We start from the raw sequence: 25,547 nt of genomic DNA, 5'->3' as shown, positions 1-25,547 counted from the left end.
AGAGAAGAGCCAATCGCTGTCCTCGCAGGACATCATCTGAACAGATGAGCGAGCGCACAGAAAACATGGGTCACAGCGCGGTGTGTTCTCGCACGAGACGTTGATAGTAGCGCAGTTTCAGCAGATCAACTGATGCGATCCCCGCTGACTTGGAAACACTCGCGGCTGGCGAATGAGTTCAATGTGTAAGCTAGTACAAGATACTAGAACCCAATTCAGACTACTCTCCCTCCGCTCTTTTGCTGCATTTTAGCTATATTGAGAAGTATAGGACGATTCAGAGATTCAAGTTGGGGACGTTGACATGTCAGGTGGTGTAACAGTAAATGGTTTTTTTGTCTTTTTTTATAATCATACATGGCACTATTGACACATGGAATTTAATAATACAGCTTTCTTTATTTATCTATTCACAAAATAGGATAGTCAAATTATTCACATTAGCTGCCAGAACATTATTTTTTTTTTGTTCTGAAATGTTTTGTCATTTAAAAAAATGTAAGAAATCAGAAAGAAATGTATTGCCATGTATGTTTACAGACACAAGGAATTTGTCTTGGTGAATGAATTAACTTCCAGTGCACAGCAAGAGAGCAAAAGGACACAGTAAAATAAAAAGTAAATAAGATACACATATGTATATATACAAATAAACAAAATAGTCCAATTTGTATGTTGAAGTGTGCTATATCCAAACAGAATTAACAGGGAATGGAATAAGAAGTAGGGTATTTTATTATTCAAAGGGTTTCAGGATGATTTTAGGATGATTCAAAGGGCCCTGAGTGAATGTGATTTAAGGGGGGCCAGTTCAATATACTTTCTAAGGGGCCCAGAAACCATAGCAGTGTCCCTGTGGATGTGAGGGGTCCAGAAATAATTTTTCTGAGCCTTTTTTCTCACTCTAGAGTAGGCAGTGGAGCATCAATAGTCCTTTCAGCAGTCTAAACTGTTCTTTGGGGTTGTCTGATATCTGATTTGGTAGTTGAGCCAAATCAGACAGTTCCCGAAGTGCAGAGGACAGACTGGTATTTCCTTTTTGTCTTGGTATTTTCCTAATAAAATACATAACTGCATAATTTAATATATTCCAAAGTGTAATTGCTAATGAAATTTAATAGTAACACCTTACAGTAAGGTTTATTATATGGAAATGTTAACATTGGTTAATTTAATAACAAACATTAAATACCAATGAGAAATACATTTGTTCAATATTTATTCATCTGTACGTTAGTTAAAAAAATACAACTGTTCATTGTTAGCCCAGGTCCAATAAATAATATTAACTTTTTTTATTTTCTATAATGTATTAGTGAATGTTGAAAGGAACATAAACTTCTAAATGCTTTTTTAAATTATTTTTTATTGTTTGTTCGTGTTAACTAATGCAGTTAACAAATGGAACTTTATTGTAAAGTGTTACCAAAAATAATATTATTTAATTTTTTTAAAAAATAGAATGTATTTAGAACTATATTAACCTTTACCAGATTTGGATTTGGGCTTTGATATTGGTGAATAAAGAGCATTGGGTTCAGTGAAACAGCAGAACACAAATTTAGGTTGCATAGATGAACTGCTGTATTTGGGAATACATATTACAAAAAAATTCAACTGTTATCCACAAACACTTTATTAACAGATTATTGTAGTAGGTTTCACTGCATCTCATCATTTTTAGTGTCATCTTCTGCATGAAACATAGGCAGCAGATCCCCCCAGTCACTACTACGAGCACATCTGTACATGTCCCTGTTCAAACAGACAATGAAATTATTGTTAAGACCAGTCTGATCTGTGAATGCATAGTGTATTAGTGGTAATATAGGTAGAGGTCATTCACTGAAAATGCAAATAGAGATATTTTGAGTGAAAGCATTACATACTTTCCATGCCGATGGGCCGTTACAGCAAGCTGTTTGAGTTCTCCATTGGCACAACACAGCTGACACTGCACATGTCTGGGTCGGCGATGGACTTTTGCGATCAGTCTGGTCATGTCCCAGTGCTCAGATTTCTGCACCTTCTCCTCAGCAGATCTGGATATAATCAGGTAACTGAACTTCTCCTGCTGCCTTTCTTGGCTCTGTAATGATTCACGGGGAGAGAAATATATAATATGATGGATTTTCATGAAAACTGCAGTACAGATATGTATTTATTCATAGTGAATGTCACAATTCGAAAGTCAACTGTTTGAACACTTGTTGTGAACTTACCCTAGATAAAGACAGAGAGTAGTAGAACTGGGTGAAGTTACAAGGTACTACATGATGCTTGATCAGCTTGGGACAAGGCAGCTCATGAGTGCACTGTCCAAAATAAAAACCGAGCAGATGATGATGTCAGTTTAAGACATCAAAAATTAATCTATCATATTAACAGAATAAATAATGATGGTTTTAATAAAGATTTTTTTTTTAACGTACGGGGGCAAAAATAGATGGTCTCCTCAAGTCATGTTTTACCTCCTCTTCTCTCTATAGTCATAGAGAAAAGGTTTGTTGAGAAATTTATGAAAATTGTTCTACCACTACAACTTCAAACAGGAAGTCATGTCAGCAATATCTGAGTGATAAGAATCATAAATCAAACCTTTAGTATAGTGTCTCTGGCCTCCATAAGGATTTGATGGCCATCCTTGGTTCCATTCTCCACCAATACCTTTACAAAGTACCAAGAACTGCATTAGGAACATTCTTGTTATTTTAGTGTTATTTATATATTATAATAGTTGTTATTATTATTATTTTTTATTAAAGTAGATATTATTAAAGTTTTAGTAATTTTGTTAAATGCTTTAAGCATTTTTATTATTTATTAGTTTTATTTAGCCTTTTGTTTTTATTTCAGTTTTATTTTTTTTATTTTGGTTCTTCAACTTTAACTTATTTTAATTCAGTTGTCAAGGCAACATTTTTATTTTTAGTTTTTAAGTTTAGGTATTTCATCTAATACTTATTTTATTTTCATCTAAAACTTAGATTTTATTTTATTTAAGCTTTATTATTATTATTATTATTATTATTATTTTTATAGTTTTAGTTAAAGGTATAGTTCATCCAAAAATGTTGTTATCATTTACTAACCATTCATTTGTTCAAGACCTCAACTCAAAAGATGATATTTTGAACAAAACTTGTCTAGGCTACCATCAACTGTTTGGTTACCAACATTGTCTTCAAAATATCTTCTTTTGTGTTCAACAGAAAAAGGTAACATACAGGTTTGGAACAGCTTAAGGGTGAGTGAATGATGATAACATTTTCATTTTTGGGTGAACTATCCCCTTTAACAACAACACAGCAAGATGTTGTGTATGAAAATCTACTGTTAAGATCACAATCCTATAATTAAAGATATTAGTTTAATCGTTAATAAATCAAGCATCATCTCTCACAAGGTATGAGTTGGTTTTCCTCCAAAGTGTGAAAATAACGTTCAAACGCTCATCCAAAGTGGCCAGTTCTGACAAAGAGAAAGCCGCTATCACAAGATCAAACTGCACCTGCGGGAAAATAAATATACTTTTTTTTCAGTTGTGTTTAAAAGCAATGTTTAATTTAGGCAAATAAAAACAATTAAGGATGGCAGCTGAAAATACCGTAGGAGAAACAGGGAGGAACTGGCGGAAATATACTTGTTTGATCACTGGATTATCCACCTCACTGCCCCCTGTTTAATACAAATACACATTTCTGTCAGTAAATCTGTTAGTATAACACTGTGCTTAATAGCTATACTGAATGTTTTTACCGCTGAGAAGCTGTTCTGCCAAAGTGTTCATGTCTCCAGAGCTGTCTACACAAACATACTCCTTCAGAGAGTCTCCCCAGAGTGTGTGTGAAGCCCTGAGTTAAAGAATCAAATATAGTATAACTTCACTAATCTTCAAACATGCATCTTTGAAACAAAGTTAATTAATGCCACTAAAACCAATCGATATCTTCAATCTTTATAACCTTTTGCATTCGTTTCACTTCAATAATATTACAAATAATAAAATCTAAGTCACACTTACCAAGAACATGTTCCAAGTCCCGATCCAAAGTCCAGGAGAGAATATGGTACAAACAAAGGATCTCTCTTCTTTATCTAAGATGTATATCAAAGAGATTATGTTTTTGAACAAATGCAAAGAGAAATGTTTGATGATGTGTATTAAATACCTCATTTAATGCTCTCAGGACAGCTGCATAACCGCCTGCTAGCCTGGCAGCCATATACACCAACCCAAGATCTTCATCGTACCTTGAGACACGGCAGCACAGCAGAGAAATCAAAGTTGAGTTATCAAGTAATAAACAAACCTCACATCCCCATTCTATGAGAAATGTCTTAAACAGATTATGCATTTGTACCTTAGGGGAGTCCTGTTGTATGTTGTTCTTCTCAGTTCAGATAATACTCTCTTTCTTATCTGAGCCTCTAGTTTGTGGTCAATGGCATCTAAAGGAAACATTCAATTGCTGTTTTATTTACAGTGCACACTCACTGTGTTAGACCTTTTTATAACATCTCTCCTTTATCTTTAACTCACCTGTATGGATATCCCTGTCCTGCTCCAAAAGTTTCTTCTCAAGAAGGATGGCTTTCTCCCTGAGTTGAGAGGTTTCTGTCGCCCGTTTCCTGCTCCAAAGGAAGTTGGACAGCTTATGTGCCCTTTCAGTCAGACTTTTTACCTCTGCCCCTACATATCAAATAAAGGGAATGAAAATAAAGAGCATTTACACACTATACCACTACAGAGACTGATATGTGCATTTCAGAACACAGGCCTCAAAACACTAAAAGTTTAGACTGGTGGATCAATGTTTACTCACTTTTTAAGACAGACTGTGCTGCTACCTGCAGTTGCTCCGGCAGGCGCACTGTTTTGAGGTTTGTCACACCTGGGTGCTTTCTATGAGGAGCACCTTTCAAGAAGTCGGCCTGTTCCAGAGGTGCCGCAGAGCTCTGACACTTTAAAAACAGTAAGATAGAATGTAAATTCTGCAATTACTCACGTCAACATACAAACAACATATGTGATCAATTTTACTTCCACAATGTGACATAATAATGACATTTTTATTGCCAATTGATTGGATGGTATCTATATTGCAGGTGATTGGACGGAAGTTTTATTTTAGTATCACTGATTAAATTTTTACTAAAAATGTCCATTATTTGACATTTTAATTTTAACTTAACTTATAGTAATCTTGTTGTTTTGTGTCAGTTTTATTCGTTTTGTTGATTATTATTTCATTTTTAGTTATTTACCACATTGAGTTAAACTAAATAGAAAACAATATTTCTTTTAAAACTAGCTGAAATACAATTTTATTTTAAGTAAGCATTTTAAGGAACCAGAAAGCTGACTGGTGGTTGCCAAGAAGAAAAGTCCTTTCTCTGGAATGAGGTTGACCTCTGGGTCCCTGCCGAATTATAGGGGCGTTTCCCAATTATGAAGGCCCACCCCTATCCCATCCCACAAACCTAACCACAGTGGGTGATTGCAAATCAGGTAAAAGCAGTTGTAAAACGCCCACAGATTAAAGAACATCCATAATTAATTTGGTTGGCTGCACCTCTAATGTACTGCAGAGACCTATGGTTATACTTGCATTTTTTTTTAAGGAATATATAGTGCTGCAGCACTCTGAAGTGTCGATTTTCATTTCATCTATAGAGTTATATTTAAATATTTATGTGTTAGAGACTATCCAAACATGACTGATGAATTAAAGAATAATCACTAACAGTATTTTTTTTAATCATACGTTTAGCCAATCGCTGCGCAGCAAGATGCTAGAACCCAGTTCAGATTACTCTCCATCCGCTCTTTTGCGTTAATATCTTTTATTCCTAAGAATTCTGTAAACAAAATTTCTGACGGATATACTCACCCGCTGCGCTTCTTTTAAACATAAAGCCATATGGCATCTTGAACATTTAACAAACATTCGGCTGCCTAGTAAATACATGTTTATTCACGATTATCAAATCTTACAACAAATGAGATACTTCATTAAATTAACACAGATTACAGTCACTCTGTATGCATCGGTCACTGTACGACCGCATGCTCATGTGGTCGTCGGCAATACGACTTCAAAATAAGTCCGACTGGAAACAAACTCACAGCTCAGTTCGGTCCTAGACAACAGGTCTGCGCTGATATACTTTTCGCGTCATTCACTACACTGAAGTAGAGCTCTTAAATCTTTAGGTAGGTGCTGAAAACCTTTTAACACTTGTGATTATTAAAATTTTAGTGATAGAAAAAAGTGTGGCTCTCACTTATATTATACTGTAGCATTTTTCTAAAATAGTTGTGACGCAATATCAATGGTTATGGGATGAGGAAGTAGATCGAAATTCCCAATTATATGAGTCACCATCTAGTCCATCACCACGTTTCTGAATAACTCGGTTTATGTAATACTTAAAATGACATAACATGTAAACTAACCACAGGTACGGGAAACGTTTCCTCTAATTTCATCAGTTTTATGGAAAGGATGCGACGAACAAGGAGTTGCCGGGGCAAGCCTGTGACAGATCCAGACAGTGAAGCCTCAGAGGCGAAGACAAGTATGAGTTCACTTCCAGCGAACATGCCAGAACAGCTCAAAGTTTCATAATCAGCGTTTAAAGCATGTTAAGTCAAGCACTGAAGACTGACAAATACAGCACATTCACACTCATTTCTTTCCCAACTAAATATGTGTAAATACATAGCCAGCAATCTCTAAACCATTTTGATTGTATAGGTGTGACACTGTTTTTGTTTTAAATATTCATATTTCACATAATGATTATCAAAATATTTCATTCTTTTCAGTTTGGCAGTGGAAGGGGGATGATGGAGAGTGGGAACCATATCCTCCAGAAGTCTGTGTCCAGCTGGATACAGCGAAGCAGGCCGGTGAAACGTTGGTGTCACTGGTGCTCGGATCTGGTTATGAAGTGGATCTTGTGAAAATGACTCAGACCAATACTGTCACCAAGTACAAACGAAAAATACGCCTTCAGAAAGTGAAGTCAGGTATGTCTGTGTGTACCTGCATATGATGTTGCATCAGTACCTGTCACAGAAATTTAATTGCTGCTTATTTTATAATACTGCAGAAGATCCAAAGAAAGGGAAAGATTTGAATGGCAAAAATGGAGCTGCAGGCGTTGTTCAGATAAAAGAAGAGAAAGAGGACGAAGAGGAGCAACCGGTTTCCAAGAAGAGACGCAATGAAGGGAGGAATCAAAGTCAGAGAGCAGAAAAAGCCAAGCCCATTGTAAAAAACGAAAGTGAAGGTGATGCTTCCTTGGTAGATGAACTTTCTTTTTCTTTTTGTCTGATGTTACCAATTCCTCTTATTTTTTAACCCCTCTCCTTCAATCAAGCTGTCAAATTGAGACCACTTTCCACAACCCATTCAATTCCCATTGGACAAAATTTGTCCTGTCCAAGTCCAAAAAAAGTCCAAAACCTTGTGGTTGTTTTTTCCTTATGTTTTGAAGGAGAGGTTGTGAAGACAGTGCTTATGAAAGGTAAAGCCCCAGTTGATCCAGAATGCAAGGCTAAGATTGGAAAGGTAATTACCTTAAATGTGTTGTTAGGGTCACTTGAAGTGAAATTACTGTACAGTATTTGACTATTGTGTAATCACTTTTAAAACGTTTGTTCTTCTAAACACTGACTTTGTTTACTTCAGTGCATTCTTCTCATTAGATTATTTTCTTTGGTTATTCACAGGCCCACATCTACAGTGAGGGGGCTGATGTATATGATGTCCTGCTGAATCAGGTGAATATTGAAGATGTTACAATACTGTTCAAACGTTTGGGGTCCATGAAGGAAGTCTCTTATGTTTACCACTGATGCAGTCAAGTTTTCAGCAGCCATTACTCCAGTCTTCAGTGTCACATGGTCCTTCGGAAATCATTATAATATGCTGATTTTCTGCTCAACAAACTTGTTAGTAGCAATGGTGAAAACAGTTGCTTAGTATTTTTGTGGAAAATGTGTTCCTTTTTAGGATTCTTTGATAAATAGAAAGTTCAAAAGAACAGCGTTTAAATAAAATAGAAATCATTTGTAAAATTGTAAAAGGCTTAACTGTGAATTCTGATCAGTGTAACGCATCCTTGCTGAAACACAGTCTTTCTTTTTATGAATAAAAATTATTTCTTTCAAAGAATAACTTATTAACCCTAAACTTTTGAATGTTTGTTTTTATTAATACATAACGTTCAGGATGTGACGTTGTTTGATATCTTTTCTATGGCTTTTAACTGACACAGACCAATCTTCAGTTCAACAACAATAAATATTACCTGATTCAGCTGCTTCAGGACGATAATGCCAAAGTCTATAGTGTATGGATGAGGTGGGGACGAGGTATGTGAAGAAACACCTCAGATGCTCTTTAACAGGCTGACTTTTATTATAATTACTTTACATCATTCGTTCTTGTTCTTTCTTTGCTTCAGTGGGTAAAGTAGGACAGAACAGCTTGGTTAACTGTGGAAGGAATCTTGCTCAGGCCAAAGATACCTTCAAAAAGAAGTACTGTTTCTTTTTTTTCTTTACTTATTAATCTAATTTACTCATATAAGATCGAAGTGGAAGAATCTGCTTGTAATCTGCTTATATGCAGATTCTTAGACAAGACCAACAATGAGTGGGAGCATCGAGCAAATTTCGAGAAAGTTACAGGGAAATATGACATGGTATTTGTAGAATACTGCACTGAAGACAAGGTAAAAGACATTTTTGCTCCCAATACCACATGATCCATTGCTCTGCATTGCATTTATGTTTCATTCCTAACTATAGTCAAATATAAACCTAATTTTTCCTCTCACCAGGATAAGGACAAGGTTGTGGTATCCTCTCCTCCTCATATAAAGCCCTGCCAACTGAACAGCAAGGTCCAGTCTCTCCTAGAGCTTATATGTGACCTCAAAGCCATGGAAGAGTGTGTGCTAGAAATGAAGTTTGACACCAAAAAAGCCCCACTCGGTGGGGGGGTGTGTATTTGTGTACCAAACTGATGGAATGAATCTTGTAGATTCTTAGTGATGATGAATATACTCAAGCCAAACAACTTGAACATTTTTATATGACACAATTACAAATGAAAATCATTCAATTATTATTTGTTTTCTTGCTAAAGGAAAATTAACAACAGAGCAGATTCGAGCTGACTATGCCTCATTGAAGAAGATAGAGGAGTGTTTAAAGAAAAAGAATAGCAATAAGGAACTCTTGGATGCATGCAACCAGTTTTACACTCGTATCCCCCATGACTTTGGGTAAGTTACACTATCGTTCAAAGGTTTGGGGTCAGTACATCTAATTAAATTTTTTGCTAAATTAATATAATTTTTCAGCAAGGATACATCAAATTGATCAAAAGTGACACTAAAGACTTTATAAAGTTAAAAAGCATTTTCTATTTCAAATAAATCCTATTCTTTTGAACTTTCTATTCAATAAAGAATCCTGAAAATATATTATGGTTTCCACAGCTATCAAGCAGCATAATAAAACGAATGATTTCTAAAGGACGATGTGAAGACAGGAGCAATTGCTGCTGAAAATGTAGCTTTTCCATTACAGCAATAAATTACATTTACCTAAAATAGAAAACATTTATTTTAAATTGTAATATTATTTCACAATATTTCGTCAACTCTTCAAAAACACAAAAAAATCTTCCCGACCCTACATTTTTAACAATAGTGTTGCTACAGTATGATTTTACATTCACTATGTAGTGTGTGTATATTTTAGTTGTTCCTGACTACTTGATCTTCATTTAGGTTACAGACACCCCCCATAATACGCATAGAGGATGAGCTAAAGGAGAAAATCGCTTTGCTTGAGGTGTGACATTGTAGGGAAATACTGTTGATGATGTTGAATGATTAGAAACGATTGACAATTTGTTTATTTTTACTGCGTTCTCAATAGAGGTCTCTGTTTGTAGTCATGTTTTCTGTCTTTTAGACTCTAAGTGACATCCAGATAGCAGTGAAAATGGTTCAGTCTAGTGTTCAGAACGATGAGCATCCTTTGGACAGACAGTATCGCTCGTTACAGTGTCAAATGCAGCCACTGGATTCTAACAGCCATGAATACAAGGTACATCTCTTTTATGGTTGAAGTACAGCATAACATTAACAGTAGAATTTTGGATGGTGGACTCTTTTTAAACTTGTAGTTTTGCACATCCCAGAACACAAACTGTCTGTCTTTTGTGAAGGTTATAGACAAATATCTTCAGTCTACTCATGCACCCACCCATACTGATTATACAATGACCATTCTGGGGCCTCATTTATAAAGCGTGCGTACGCACAAAACGGGGCTGGAAACGTACGTACGCCAGTTCCCACGCAAAGGTTGTGATCTATAAAAAACAAACTTGACGGGAGAATGTGCGCACCTTTAAGCAAACTTTGAGCCGTGCGTACGCACATTCTGGAGACAAAGGGAATTGGCGACACCGATGGTGAGGTCGTGAACTGAAGTTAGATTGTAGAAAATAAATGTGAGAAGAACGATTATAAGAATTAATGACATTTAATTTTCACTCCATTTCATACGTTATATCCACATTATCATGAAGATTAAATCCAACAGTGTTATTTGTGCCGATTGTTTTAGGCTATATACATCTAGTAAAATCCAAACGTAATTCAAAATGTATTAAAAGTAAAATAAAATAATAATCAGCGCTGCCTTACAGTCACATTGTCCACAACGGGAGCACAGGAGGACATGGCGCGATACATGTGATAGCCTACAGAATAGCATGAAATACCCTTTTATTAGAGAACTGCAGAACACAGTGTAAAAAGGAAATATTTTCCTTAATGTACATAGCCTATATCATAAAATGTCAAAGTCTGCAAATACAGTCATGAAGCACAATCGCTACTCATCATCGGTCCTAACTATTACGGTGTTCATTACAAAACCGTCAAGAAGCATGTGTTCACTATAACATTTTCGTCTTAAATTTTCGCCCACAAATTAATTAAGTGATTTTGTCAAGGTGTTAACGATCAGTCTATTTGCTAGAAACATATAAATTCTCCGGTGACCCGGGTATGTAATGCTTCATGATGGCACTCCTGGCACTGTTGGAGGATTACGCTAATGGCAGAATAAGGAGAGAACGAGTTTTCAGGGACCATGATGATTTCCTGGCCCATGATGATGACTGGCTAATAAGCCGATTTAGATTCCCTAGAGCTGTGCTCTTGGATCTATGTGCTGAATTGGGTCCAGTATTAGAGAGGGCAACACGCCGGAACCATGCCATCCCAGTCCAAATACAAGTCCTCACCACTCTGGGGTTCTTGGCAACCGGCTGTTTCCAGCGGGAATTGGCAGACAGGTAAATTAATAATATAAAAAAACTATAAGTAATCCTCAAATTTGTCTCTAAGACCTTTTTGTATATGAAATAATTCTATTGGAATCTATCATCTCACCCTATAGGTCTGGTATATCACAGCCGTCCCTGAGTGCCATAATATCTGTCGTTTTAAATGGTATACTTAATATGGTTAGTCGATACATCAGGTTCCCCTACACTGTGCGAGAACAGGCCGAAATTAAAACGCAATTTGCAGCAATGTCTGGTTTCCCAAATGTAATCGGCGCAATTGACTGCACTCATGTTGCTATAAGGGCACCATCTGAAAATGAATTTGCTTATGTTAATAGAAAGCATGTGCATTCTATTAATGTGCAAATCATATGTGACTCCAACATGACCCTCACAAACATTGTGGCACGCTGGCCTGGTTCAACACATGATTCCTTTATCTTGACACATAGCAGTGTAGGGAACAGACTAAATGCAGGCTGGCTTCTTGGTGAGTTTAACAATATTAAAAAGTAGAAACTGTAACAATTTTGTTTTTAATATAATTATAACCTGCAGGCGACAGTGGCTACCCCCTGAGACGCTGGCTCCTCACCCCATTTTTAAACCCGCAGAGCGCAGAGGAAACTCATTATAACGAGGTCCACTCTCGTGCCCGCGCAGTTGTGGAGCGTGCCATCGGCATCCTGAAATGCAGATGGCGTGCTCTGGATGCCTCGGGTGGCAGACTTTTATACCATCCAGCAAAAGTGTGCAAGATTGTCAGGGCGTGTGGTGTTTTGCACAATATAGCACTGAGAAACGGTATTCCTCTCCCTCTACCCCAGCATTACGACCCCGAGCCACAGCCCCCTGGCCGACAAGAGGGATATCAACGAGGTGCAAGAATCCGTGAGGATGTCATGCGGCGTTTGTAAAGAAAGACAAAACTCAAGGTTCATGTTTTAACTGCATCTTTTAATGATTGTGCAATTTCTTGCATCACTTCTCTCATCTGCCGTAGCTCATCTGCAACCCTGTTGACAGCGTTTATTGTCTCTCGCTGTAACTGCAGGACTGCGTCAGTGAGTACCCGACCACTTTTGGACGTGCCAGACGCAGAAGGGGCACTGCTTTGAGCCGGACGCTGTGCATCTGCATCTGAGAACCCCTCACCCTGAACCTCCTGTTCATTTACAGCTTCAGACTCCGGAAGGACTGGAGGACAAACAATTGGCAACATTTATCCATTTATCACCCCACACACTCAAATGTACAGCGTTAATGATTAAAAATCGGTTTAACCTTGCTCCTCTGTGGTTTCAGTCACGTCAGTGTCTCCCTCCTTTTCCGACACAATACCACACACGCTGACCTCCCCAATTATAGCCGCGATTTTGCTGTCCACTGATGTGAGATCAGCTGTACATGGGCCCCCACCAGTTGCAGCCACGCTCTGGCGGTGGGAGGACAGTTTTCTCTTTGCCTCCACCTTGAATGAATGAGAATCTTTATTTCACATATTTTGCATACTGTAAGCACATGTAAATAAAACTTTTTGAAAATCAATATTGCTATTTATATAGGTATATAGCCTAATAAAACACAAATGTAATATGTTGGTAAAAAAAAAATTTGTATACCTTCAGGTCGGACCATTTTTTCTTTAATTCTGCAACTGTCCGTTCTGTCCCACTGACACAATTGACGGCAGAAGCAATACTTTGCCACTCGCACTGCTTCTTTTTATTAGTGACCCCACTGCTGTGGCCACCAAATAACACAGTTTTCCGAGCCTCCACCTCCCCTACAAGTGTTTCAATCTCAGTATCTGAGAAATTACGTTTTTGTCCTCTTTTCTCACCTGTCGCCATTATTAAAATTAGGCTAACAGAAATGCACGTTTTCACTTTCTTGGATTAATTAATTGGCGGGTCGCATGCCAGTTTTCCAGGTATATATGGGATTCCACTCTCATTTACATGCTGATCAGCAATCATGAGGTGATTTGCATTGACTATTTATGGTTAAAAATGGGCGTGTACAGGGCGGGATATGAGGCTGGTTCACGTACGCACATCTGCGGGTGATCTGTGATTTATAAAGGGAACCTTGCTTACAGGTGTGCGTACGCACGGTTTTATAAATCGGAATATTTTTTGGCGTACGCCATTTTTGGCTTTTGGGCGCACGTAAACTTTTAGTAAAGATCCTACGCATAGTTTTATAAATGAGACCCCTGGACATCTTTGCTCTGGAAAGAGAGGGCGAGAAGGACAACTTCTGCTCTGAGCTGGAAAACAAGTACCAAACCACCTTCCTCAGTTTCACTTTATCACTTATGTTATGCTCTAAGTAAAGTATTATCATAATTAGTATAAGTTGCTTTTGTGTATGTGGATGCTAGAATGCTCCTGTGGCATGGTTCTCGTGTGTCAAACTGGGTGGGGATCCTAAGTCAGGGGCTGCAAGTGGCCCCTCCAGAGGCTCCTGTGACCGGATACATGGTGAGACGAAGAGATATCACAAATAATATTAATAGAAAATGTATAGTAAAATCTTTGCCTGCAAGATGGCTGCTGCTATTACACTGTAAAAAATTTTACGCCAGTACAACAAAAAAAATCTTAGTACCAATTTCCTTCAGCTTTTTTTTGTTCACTCAACTTTTGTAAATATCAGTTATACTGACTGAAATTAATTTGTCAGTCATACAAAAAATATTTAATTGGGTCAACTTAAGATTGTTAGTTTTGTGAAGAGGTGCAACTATTTTTTTAACAAACCTTTTTAAGTTGCGCCAATTCAACATTTTTGGTCTGTAGAACTCAATGTCTGAAGTTGAGTGAACAAAAAAATTCTATTGGAAATTGGTACTAAGTAATAATATGTTACGACTGGAAACTACAATAACATTGTCCAAGTCAAAAACTGAAAACAGTGAGTCAATGTTAACAAAACATTTATTTTTGTTGGAGGCAAAAGTTGGTTGGTAAGTGTAATTTGCAACACTGCAAATTGAAATACTGCAATACAGTAAAACAGTTTTACATAACACTGCCAATGCACATGAGAAACACAAACTTTACAAATACTTTTCAAATTTAAAAGAGCATCCATCTACAAAGTAATGGCGCACCTAAACATGAAACATTTAAATATCAATTGAATCAAAAAATATCAAATAAATGAATAAGCATTTGGCTCTTTAGATAATTCAACCCAGTACAAGTCTTAAAAATTCAAAATATTTAAGCCAAAGCGATTCAAAAATAAAAATTGAAATACTGCAATACTGCAAGTAAAACTCCTCACTGCTGTTAAAACAGTATTACAAAGCACCAACTCTGGCTATCAATCCAACAGGGAAAATTTAAATACTGCAATACTGCAAGTAAAACTCCTCACTGCTGTTAAAACAGTATTACAATGCACCAACTCTGGCTATCAATCGAAAAAATAAAAATTGAAATACTGCAATACTGCAAGTAAAACTCCTCACTGCTGTTAAAACAGCATTACAAAGCACCAACTCTGGCTATCAATTCAACAATGAAAATTGAAATACTGCAAGTAAAACTAAACACTGCTGTTAAAACAGTATTACACAGCAGTAACACTATGTTATATGTATATGAAATCTTGCTAAGCAGTAGCAAATGTAAACATAAGCATTTTACTTTTAGAGAATTCAAGGCTAACTTTTAAACACTACAAGCATCTTGAACTGCCTATACAGTAAGTAGCTTATTCTTCAGGGACTGAACTCTGTTGGTGCACTTTTCACCCAATCCCACAAAGATGTTTTGCACTGCCTCAAATGTGTATTTTAGTCCTTTTGAATACTCAATGTTCAGTGCATAGAGAAGTCCAAAGAGTACCATGAAAGCAGTAGGAAAGTCAGGTAGGTCCTGCATGACCACAGTTTCCTCCAGAATGATGCCGAAGTTTAGACATGACTTTGTTGTCTGTGAGATATCGTCCTCCATAACTTCAAGGATGCACAGTTTCACTCCTCTTGTGTAGGTCTCCTCCAAATCACTGTCCTAAGAATTATATAAATTACATGAAAAATTGTTGTGCATATGTACAAATATAAAAAAATAAATCAAAGCTCAAACTCTAGCAAAAAACAAAAAAAAAACAAGCAGGACAAGGATAAGAACCATGGGAAAAAAACGCATCCTGCCTCGTGACTCACAAAAGAGGCCCAGATGACTAAAAGGATCAGAGACAACAGTGCACGACGAGTGAAGACCAGGCCTGGACTATTTTTGGTATGTTTTATTTATGTCTGTGATGCTGTCGTCCGTGAGGGGCTGCTGTTTCAATTTTATTTTGTATTTTATATGATTAAAGGTCCGTTTGAACGATCGCCGGTTTCTGACTTCTCCTTCCCTGATCCTTTAACTGTGTTGGAGCTGAACCCCAGGAAGGAGGAGGCAGGAACCAGCAAATGTTCACAACTTTAATTATAAATAAACACAAAACTAAAGTAAAAGCGGCAGCTCCCCACAGAGCACTGTCGCTCAAACATAATCAAAACATAATGCAAATAGTCCAAGCCTTTATCCTTCACTGTCGTCGCTCCTCCTTTTATCAATCCAAAGCTCTTCTGTGAGACAATCGAAACCGGTGCTGCACGCAGGTGAATTGCCTTATCAATCACGCCACCGGCCTTGCACCATTCTCACGGCTCTCAGCCTCGTACTGCTTGCCACAGGCACAGTACGTGTTAACAACTTAACCTGATGTAAATACTTGATGAAAACAAGCCACATGGAAACTGTCAGCACCTTTATTAAATTTAACCACACATTTCATAAAATAACAGTGGTCATTGAAAATATGACATGAACAAAAGCTAAAAACTTACCAGACAATTCTTTGATATTGCATCGTGCTCCCTGAGGTACAAGGGGAGACCCCGTAAAGCTGTAGCGTTTCTGTGTGATAAGATGTCTGTTGTCTAGAGGGAGATAAATAATTTTAATTATGATTTACTTCTGCATGAATCCTTAAAGATCGTTTAAAGAGACTTAAAGCAGAACTCCGGTCAATTTTAACATTGAGCAAATTTTTTGGGTAAATTTGGAGTGCTGTCAATACAGAGAACAACGATAAAAATAGGCGTTGCCTACACAGTGTTATCTTCTTTTTAAAAAGGCACCCTGTTGACTTCAATGGGGCAATAGTTAAACCTGCTTTTAGGCTCTTAACATCCTTGATGTGTCATTACAAGTGCACAGCCAATGTGAGTGATTCCTTCAGAGTGAACGTGGGTGAATCTGACTGCAGTAGATGTGAAAGATATGAAAAAAAAAGATAATTATTCAGCCAGCGCTCATACCTGTATTTACATCCTGTTTTCGGTCGAAGTCCACAGTAATCGATTGTCGAGTTCACGCACGTGATCTTAGGTAACTAAACATATGCACGTAAACTCCACAATCGATTACTATGGACTTCGACCCGAAAACAGTATGTAAATACAGGTATTTGCGCTGGCTGAAATAACATCATTTTTATTCATATCTTTCACATCTACTGCAGTCAGATTCACTCGTGTTCACTCTGAAGGAATCACTCACATTGGCTGTGCACTTGTAATGACACATCAAGGATGTTCAGAGGGTAAAAGCAGGTTTATCTATTGCCCTATTGAAGTCAACAGGGTGCAAATTTTAAAAAGAGGATAACACGGTGTAGGCAACACCGATTTTTGTCGTTGTTCTCTGTATTGACCGCACTCCAAATTTACCAAAAAATGAGCTCAATGTTAAAATTGACCGGAGTTCTCCTTTAAAGGGATACTCCACTTTAAAATGAAAATTCTGTCATTATACTCACCCTCATGTTGTTTCAAACCTGTATGAATTTCTTTCTTCTGCTGAACAGAAAGGGAGATATTTAGATGAAATGTCAGTAACTAGGCAGTTTTTGGTACCATTGACTTCCATAGTAGGAAAAAATATATAATATGGAAGTCAATGGTACCAAAAACTGCCTAGTTACTGACATTCTTCTAAATATCTCCCTTTCTTTTCAGCAGAAGAAAGAAATTCATTCAGGTTTGAAACAACATGAGGGTGAGTATAATGACAGAATTTTCATTTTAAAGTGAAATATCCCTTTAAAAGAGTGTCATGGGGCTCAGGGCAAAATAATCTACAAAAACTGACAACAAAAATGTAATCATACTTCCACAATCTTTTGAAATTAGTGGTTATATATTTAAATCGTTAAAATTAATGTGACAGTTTTTTGTATTATATACAAAATTATAATATAGAATATATAATAATATAATTATAATATAATATAATTATATTATAATTGTATATACAGTATGTCACATTAATTATAATGATAATCTTAAATAAGATTTAGAGAAATAACCCCAATTTCAAAATAATCATGAGTATAGAAATCATACCTGCTCATCAAAATGATCCAGAATTCTTTTCATGTCATCTCCAAGGTCTTTACTCTTTGCCCGATACATTTTGATGAGGGCGTTGCTATATTTGTTAAGAGCTGTCATGAAAGCTGTTTTAAGGTCCACACAAGTGATCCTTTGGAACTCTTTACAAACCTGAAAAAAAAAAGGGGAAAAAAAATATGTGAACAATAAACTCCATATACAATCAAGACAAAATAATGTACGGAAAATTGTAACTTACTTGCTCCTCCAAAAAGAGGCCAGGCCATTGTTCTTTGATGACAGAGACCAAGGGTTGCTCATTAACCATTTCTTTTCTCCTGAGAGGGAATGTAGTTTCCATTTTGGTGTTCAGTTTTGTCATGTCAATGTTCTTTTTCTTCACTTCAAGCTCAAGCTGTTCCCTTTCATGTTCCAATGCAGCATCATCTAACCCAACAGGATTGTCTGGAAGGAAGTTGATTTCTGATCTTCTTGGTTTCTTCTGGGGTACTCTTGAACCATCATCTCTTTTATTGTCAAGCTCACTACATCCAGCACTGCGTAATTTTTGCCTGTAATTCCCCATTTTAAATTTTAAGCTCATCTTCCAGCCTTTGCATCCTGTGTCACAGCCAAGTTCCCTTAGACAGGGATGTCTGGAAACTAATGCAAGTGCCACCTGCTCAATTTCAGAATCACTTGGGTAAGCTTTAAAGGAGTACATTGTTTCTGCTAACTTATCAAGTATTTCTATCTTGATGTCTCGTGTAACACACATGGTAGTGTTCTGTTTTTCATAGACTTCATTAGCTTTTCTCAGTCTGAACTCTACATCATAGGAGAAATTTGGAATTAGGAAATTGGGTGGCCAACGCTCTTCCCGGACTGTGGAAGAAGATGGACTGGACAGATTGGATGAGATGCTTGCTGTGTCTAGGGTAAAATCAGTTTCAGACCCTGTTCTTTCATTTCTTGGGGGTTCTTCTACTGAGGCAGTTTTGAACATTTCCCAGATAATCTTCAGTGTGACCTTTTCAGAAGGAAGTTCTTCTATGTCACTTAAATTACAAAGCGAACCATCAAAATCGGGGTCCTCATACTGGATCACAAAGTTTTTATCAATTTTCAGTTTGTCACAAAGAATTTCTTTGAGCTCATCTACTGATGATGGCACTTTGGGGAGTGTCAGCTTTTTTATGCACTCTGGATTCACGATCACTCGCAGCAACATTGTGGTTTTCTGAAACAAAATATACCATTTAGTGATTAACATTCTCTTGCTAAACTGTGTACAAATGTTAAAGGAGAACTCCGGTCAATTTTAACATTGAGCTCATTTTTTTGTAAATTTGGAGTGCTGTCAATACAGAGAACAACGACAAAAATCGGTGTTGCGTACACCGTGTTATCTTCTTTTAAAAATGGCACCCTGTTGACTTCAATGGGGCAAGTTTTAAACCTGCTTTTACCCTCTGAACATCCTTGATGTGTCATTACAAGTGCACAGCCAATGTGAGTGATTCCTTCAGAGTGAACACGAGTGAATCTGACTGCAGATGCAGTGAACGAGATGGATACAAATGATAATTATTCAGCCAGCGCAAATACCTGTATTTACATCCTGTTTTCGGTCGAAGTCCACAGTAATCGATTGTCGAGTTCACGTGCGTGATCATAGGTAACTAAACCTATGCGCGTGAACTCGACAATCGATTACTGTGGACTTCGACCGAAAACAAGGATGTTAAGAGGCTAAAAGCAGGTTTAAAATTGCCCTGATTGAAGTCAACAAGGTGCAAATTTTAAAAAGAGGATAACATGTAGGCAACACCAATTTTTGTCATTGTTCTCTGTACAGACAGCACTACAAATTTACAAAAAAATGAGCTCAATGTTAAAATTGACCGGAGTCCTCCTTAAATGCTGCTTGCAATCCCAATCTGAAAAATGCTAACTTTAATGTAACAAAAAACGTTTAGGTGACACCATGATATTTCCCCCGATACTGTAGGCTGCAAGTGGGTAGAAGTCATTTAAATCCTTGAGCTCAGCAAGAATCAGATCTTCGTATGGAAGTTCTTCAACCTTAAAGGCACGAACATGTTCAACATACCAAGAAGAAAATCTCTCCAGCACAAAAGCAGCCTCACTGTCAACAAACAAAATGCAGTGGATCTTTGCAAATTCTGGCAAGCCGCCACAATGTCCAACAGACACCATCATACCTTTGGAGTATGAGGTCCCATGCAATTCAGTGTTTGATGCAAGAGATACCGTGTTAAGGTGAGCATATTTTTTCTCAACAGCTGTTTTCACCCTTCTTTGCAGAGAGGACACCTTCACAACTTTTACTTTGTCAACATGAATGGATTGTTTGAAAAAGCTGGGAGACTGCATGACATGTGCAACCATAAGTTGGTGCTGGGTAGACAATGTCTGCAATATGTTTTTGAAATTGTGCATGTTATGGACAACACGCTTGAAGAAACTGTGTTTTGCCTCAAAGCGCATTGTCCATAACTCCACACAAGGACCAAAATGGCGTATGAGGCTTGGGTAGTGTTCCAGAAAATGGTGTTTTGGTTTCAATTTTTCATTTGGAAACACTTCTTTAAAAAGGTTGCGATGGTCAGATATTTTTGTCTCCAGGTAGCAAAGACTGTCCTCTGAAAACTTGGGTGAAACAACAAGCTCCACTATGTCTTTAAGATCCATCAACAGTTGCCATGCCTTCTCAGTTTCTGGAATAATTTTGCCAATCATGAGTGGTATGAGCCTAATGAGTGTCCAATTTTCGTGTCCATTTCCACCAATGGTTTTTTTGGAGAAGAACGTTTTGGGGATTTTTTGAGGCCGGTTCACCTTGTCAGAGAAACAGTAAGGGAAAGACTGAATTACACTGTTCAACTGGTCAAGGGTAAAGAACTTATCAGCTATTAGCTTCTGGAGACACAAAGACAACTCATACGGCACAATTCCTTCAAACAAATCATGCAATGCATCTGGAGGAAATCCAGTTACTGGGTGAAAGAAAGCGAGATGAGTTTGTAAGACACATTCTCCTTTTACACCTTGTACATTTGTCAGAGTTGGGGTTGCTTTCAGCTCCTCAATAAATTGGTTGTGTTGTTCTATACTTCTTAAGGGAAAAAGTCCCTTGCTCACATCAGTGGTCTGTATATCCTGGAAAGAAGCGAGACAAAACCTACAGAACTTCTCAACACGAAAACTTTCCTGAAATCCTGCTAGGCCATGTGCTCCTAGATTGTCTGCAGAGACAGTAACGACTGTCCCTTTGATATTTTCCCCAAAATGATCTACATACAAACCCTCTCTTTCAAGTGTCTGCACATCCTTCATTAATGGCTCAAAAAACATGTCATAGCCAAATTCTCTTACATCAGCACTCTTACCCAACAAGGCTAGTTGAATAGCATGCAAATTTGCTCTGAATTGGGAGGGCCAGTTCAAAATCACCCAGTAGACTGCTGTAATCTTGTGCTTTTTACGTGATGTTCCCAAAGGATTGGCAACCTCAAAGTCATCAATATATAGACCAAGTGCAATAGCTACATTCTCATCACAAAACAGAGGATGCTCTTTGAAATGCTGGCCATCAAAACAAGATGCATAGAAGCCATTTGTGGTAGGATTAGAAGAACAAGTCTTTTGCACGGTCTCACTATGGTCTAGAAACTTTTTCAAAACTTCAAGAATAGGAACATAAACAAATGATTTATTTTTTTGCCTACTGAATACAAACTCAACAGGTTCAACGACATCAAAGTTTTGTTTGTAATATACTTTTCGTTTATGATCAGTTGATAATGTTCCTTTGTTAGTGGTAGCATACAGAGGATTTGTTCTGTGAACAGCTTCATTGATTTCTGTGATTAAAGATTGGTCAGCTTCACAGTTGTGGTGGCATAAAATATCTGTAATCACCTTTTCTGTGGATGGTTTAGACAGGTTTAATATTTCATTCAGACTTTGAAAAATGTGCTGTGTAGCACTTCTAGATACACATAGTTCTGTCTGCATACAAAGGAACAAAGAAGCTAACTTCTTCTCAAGAGTTTTGTTAATATCTTCAACATCAGCAGCTTCTACATGTATATCATGCAATGTATCCTCAAAGCATTCTGAAGCAGAATCTAACCAATTATCAGAGTCTGTGCGATCGACAGTTACAACTGATGAACTATAATCACTCATTTTGCATTTTTGGTGATGTTTGAACTTGTGACTGTGAAATGTTACATAGACATTAGTTTTAAAATTACAGTGCAAAAATGGGCATTGCACTGTCTCATTCCTTTTCAGATGTGTACCCAGATGACTGATAAAGTTTTTTTCAGTACAAACATTGTGATAATCACATAGGTCACATTTAAATGTAGCTTGCCCTGTTGTTTTATCAGAATTTGTGTGGACCCTATATAAATGAGTTTTCAACGCACCTGGTGTTTTGAAAGAGCAGACACACTCAGGGTACAGGCACAACAATGGTTCACGTCGGCCTGGGCGCCAGTGCTTTAGCCTGTAGTGTCTCAGCAGCAGATTTTGACTGGCACAATTGTATTTACAGTGTCTACACTGCATGAAGTTTGTTCTCAAGGTAGATCTGTTTAAGAGAAGAACACAAAGTGAATGATCAGTTTGAATGATCAGGCAAATACATGAATGAACAATGAAATAGAAAATGAATTTATACTTATGCTTTTTAGTTTTTAGTGTATGACAACTGCTGCACAGAGACTTTCAAAAATCATTATCTCTTCAGAGCATTCAATTAATCTAACTTACTAGGCCTACTGTTGTAGCAATTAATCAGAATTCTTAGCTGCCCTTCAGTACTAACGTTATTAGCAGATCAAGAACCATGTAGCCTAATATGGCTGAAATCAACAGAATGTGAACGACTTCAAAAATATTAACGTTACTGTGCAGCAAAATTCATCTCAACAAAAGATAAAAACTTAAATATTTCACGTAACGTCGTTGAAATTATTAAAAATAAAGCTAATTTAAACATTCAGTAATGTTTATAACTTACAAAGTAAAGTTGTGGCATTTCTATTTTTCCAACGAACCAATATCATCTAATTCAGAAGTAAAGTACAACAAAACCAAATAAAATCACTCACCATATATTCCTCTGGATTATTATCGCCACGTGCTGCTTTGTCTTTAATAAAGATTTTCTTTCTCCGACCGCTTGATGAACACGCCTTGTCTTCTCAAGTTGTTTCTCCCGCATTAAAAAGTGAACGTTGACGTTGACTCACATCAAGGTTGTGCAAAGGTTACGTACTGAGGGGCGTGGTTTGGCCCGAGAGGAAAATATCATTTTTATCGTAAAACATGCTGCTAATTATTTTTAAATGTATGTTTTATTCAAATGTAACATTTCAATTAAAAAATAACTCCTAATTAGGCTAACTGTGTTCTGTTCTGTCTTCGAGGGCATGGGTATTATGCAAACTAGTGAGATGAGAGCATTGGCGCCCACTAACGAACTTCACAGTAAAAGTCTTCTTCCGCCAATTTAATGCTGCCTTACTTAAATTTCCTCCCGCTTTTGAAAGACTTGAGTTCAATTTTGACTTCATGTGTGTGTGTGTGTGTGTGTGTGTGTGTGCGTGCTTGCGTGCGCGCGTGTGTGCGTGTGTGATGAAACTAGTATTTATAAGAATTAAATTAGCACGTAAAGGCAGCATAATTTCCAGAGTTCACAATATACTGCTGTGCACAATATACTATACTATTACTTCTAACAATAATAATACTAATACATTACTATTGTACATTATCTGTACAATATATTATAATTTATACAGTGGGGATGATTTAATTTATTAATACTATTATTCACTAATACTTTATTTCCAGACTCCAGACTTCCATAAATAAATAAATAAATAAATATATATATATATATAATAACACTATTACATTTGACACAATGAAGTTATTTAAAAAAAATAACCAAACAACATTTTTTCTTTAATGTCCCATAAACAAATGTTATTAGTATTTGCTAGTGGGAGGGCAGGTCCTAACTCAACTTAATAAGTTGGCCAAATTTTTTTTGGATGAACTTGCAAAACCTTGTTCACAAAACTTAACTTTTTTAGTTTATAGAAAGAAACTTGGTTTAGGTTGAATAAATGTATTAAAAATAGTTTTACTGACTTTTTCATAGAAATTTGCTGTGCCAACAAAAAAAACCCAGTAATTTGAACCTTTTTCGAGTTGGATTTTTTACAGTGTACAATTGTAAAAGCAGTGGACTACAACAATTCAAGCTTACAATTTTTTTTACTTTTCCTCCCCTTCAAGTTTGGTAAGGGGATCTATTTTGCAGACATGTCATCTAAAAGTGCCAATTACTGCTTTGCCAATCAGAAGAACAACCAAGGGCTCCTGTTGCTGAGCGAGGTTGGATTTTTGTATCTAAACCAACTGCTTCCACTTTTAGAATTGTTTAATATTTTTGTGCAAAGCATTATACTTTTTCTTTTTCAGGATACTTTGATGAATAGAAAGTTGGATACAAGGAAAATGACAGCATTTATTAAGGGGCTCTATTTGAATAAAAATAGCTGGTTTAAAAACAGATATAACAGTTAATTTTTAGAGATATGAAAGGTAAAAAGGGTTAAAAGCTACTGGTTAAAAGAAAAGTAATTTCAGAGATTTATTTTGTTCACAGGTTGCCCTCGGGAATAGTAATGAACTTGTGGAAGCAGATTCAAGTGCAGACCAACTGCCTTCTGGGAAACATAGCACAAAAGGCCTGGGGCAGACTGCGCCCGACCCAAACAACTATGTTACATTGTGAGTCTTTTTTATGTTTTACATGACTGAGTCATAAGTGCTGTACTGAAGAATTTTTCTTGTTGTCTCTCAGGGATGGTGTGACCATACCCATGGTGCCCTCAGTGAAGACCGGGGTGGGGCAGAAGGGAGGTTACACTCTCCTTTATAACGAGTACATTGTTTATAACCCTGCTCAGATACGGATGAAGTACCTCCTTCAAGTTCAGTTTAATTTCTCTTCGCTCTGGTGAGGCAGGGGGGATTTCTTTACATTTAGAACAGTTTTTAGAGTCTGAGGTGAAGGACCTACACTATATTTACACAGTATGTAACTAAATTAAATAGAGCCACAAGCATATTGTTCTTTAAATGTCTGTTGTAACTTCTGAAGTTGATGAGAAATTTCTGTCAACATAAGTGCATTTAATTTAGATAATAGGTGGATTACAGTGAATCAATGAACTAATTGTTGCCTGTATATTTAAGCACCAAAATGCACCATTTGATGTGGAAATACTGGGTCTTGTAGTAAGTAATATTGCAACAGATGTTATCACTGTTTGTGGAGTTCACTTAATAGATGTTTGATTAACAAGTGAACAGATCTAAATGTTTGCATGAATGAATGTATTTGTTTTAGACAGGCTATCGTTGGTTTTATATCCTCTGACTAACTTGGTAACATGTCTACATTTTTGTAAACACTTTTTTCAGTTTTCAAAAAGGTTCATAAGAATCCAACATGCAGAAAAAAAAACCCAGGTTGGTCTAGAAAAACTGGTACAGTTAGTACGAGTACAGCTTTAAAGACTATGTGGTTTATTTTAAGATCCACTGCGGCGGTTTTGCAAACACAACCAGAAACCAGACTTCTTTCTTCCCAATGGAAAGCATATTCACACTGTCTGAATCGTTCCATATCCCCATATAGT

The 25,547-nt window shown here is 37.0% G+C and overlaps 2 protein-coding genes across 4 annotated transcripts; one reads left to right on the top strand and one right to left on the bottom strand.

Moving 5' to 3' along the window:
• Window positions 1-1,566: 1,566 nt before the first annotated feature.
• mettl17 (methyltransferase like 17) lies at window positions 1,567-6,583 on the bottom strand. 3 transcript variants are annotated; one of them, XM_059563391.1, is made up of 14 exons: window positions 6,461-6,583; window positions 4,827-4,965; window positions 4,544-4,693; window positions 4,365-4,452; window positions 4,173-4,254; window positions 4,025-4,098; window positions 3,760-3,854; window positions 3,608-3,678; window positions 3,404-3,511; window positions 2,599-2,667; window positions 2,433-2,483; window positions 2,223-2,315; window positions 1,890-2,089; window positions 1,567-1,755 (listed from the first exon to the last, which is right to left on the bottom strand). In XM_059563391.1, exons 1-14 carry the CDS (start codon window positions 6,491-6,493, stop codon window positions 1,662-1,664), a joined length of 1,347 nt encoding a protein of 448 aa, XP_059419374.1. In that variant the 5' UTR covers window positions 6,494-6,583; the 3' UTR covers window positions 1,567-1,661. The 3 variants fall into 3 exon arrangements, with proteins under 3 accessions (XP_059419374.1, XP_059419373.1, XP_059419375.1); XM_059563390.1 differs by lacking the exon at window positions 6,461-6,583 and adding an exon at window positions 5,895-6,115; XM_059563392.1 differs by lacking the exons at window positions 2,433-2,483; window positions 6,461-6,583 and adding an exon at window positions 5,895-6,116.
• LOC132154730 (poly [ADP-ribose] polymerase 2-like) lies at window positions 6,139-24,970 on the top strand. The gene is made up of 19 exons (XM_059563393.1): window positions 6,139-6,217; window positions 6,321-6,582; window positions 6,833-7,036; window positions 7,120-7,299; window positions 7,507-7,580; window positions 7,742-7,792; window positions 8,290-8,386; window positions 8,479-8,554; window positions 8,646-8,748; window positions 8,857-9,010; window positions 9,165-9,303; window positions 9,814-9,877; window positions 10,001-10,135; window positions 10,257-10,324; window positions 13,605-13,673; window positions 13,777-13,876; window positions 24,136-24,234; window positions 24,509-24,633; window positions 24,707-24,970. The coding sequence occupies exons 2-19, from the start codon at window positions 6,501-6,503 to the stop codon at window positions 24,864-24,866; spliced, it is 1,980 nt and encodes a 659-aa protein (XP_059419376.1). The 5' UTR covers window positions 6,139-6,217; window positions 6,321-6,500; the 3' UTR covers window positions 24,867-24,970.
• The last annotated feature ends 577 nt before the right edge of the window (window positions 24,971-25,547 follow it).

Source organism: Carassius carassius, chromosome 12 (genome assembly GCF_963082965.1).
Source record: "Carassius carassius chromosome 12, fCarCar2.1, whole genome shotgun sequence".
Lineage (NCBI taxonomy): Eukaryota > Metazoa > Chordata > Actinopteri > Cypriniformes > Cyprinidae > Carassius > Carassius carassius.
This window is presented reverse-complemented; position numbering and strand designations above follow the sequence as displayed.

What these genes read in the sequence shown, in the direction of transcription:
- LOC132154730 (XM_059563393.1), top strand. Translation starts at nt 6,501, where the DNA reads ATGGAAAGGATGCGACGAACAAGGAGTTGCCGGGGCAAGCCTGTGACA. An exon ending in CTCCTGTGACCGGATACATG is followed by an intron (nt 13,877 to 24,135) that starts GTGAGACGAAGA and finishes CTCCCCTTCAAG; the next exon opens with TTTGGTAAGGGGATCTATTT. An exon ending in CCAAACAACTATGTTACATT is followed by an intron (nt 24,634 to 24,706) that starts GTGAGTCTTTTT and finishes GTTGTCTCTCAG; the next exon opens with GGATGGTGTGACCATACCCA.
- mettl17 (XM_059563390.1), bottom strand. Translation starts at nt 5,972, where the DNA reads ATGTATTTACTAGGCAGCCGAATGTTTGTTAAATGTTCAAGATGCCAT. An exon ending in GTTTAAAAGAAGCGCAGCGG is followed by an intron (nt 4,966 to 5,894) that starts GTGAGTATATCC and finishes CTGTTTTTAAAG; the next exon opens with TGTCAGAGCTCTGCGGCACC. An exon ending in ACGGCCCATCGGCATGGAAA is followed by an intron (nt 1,756 to 1,889) that starts GTATGTAATGCT and finishes CTGTTTGAACAG; the next exon opens with GGACATGTACAGATGTGCTC.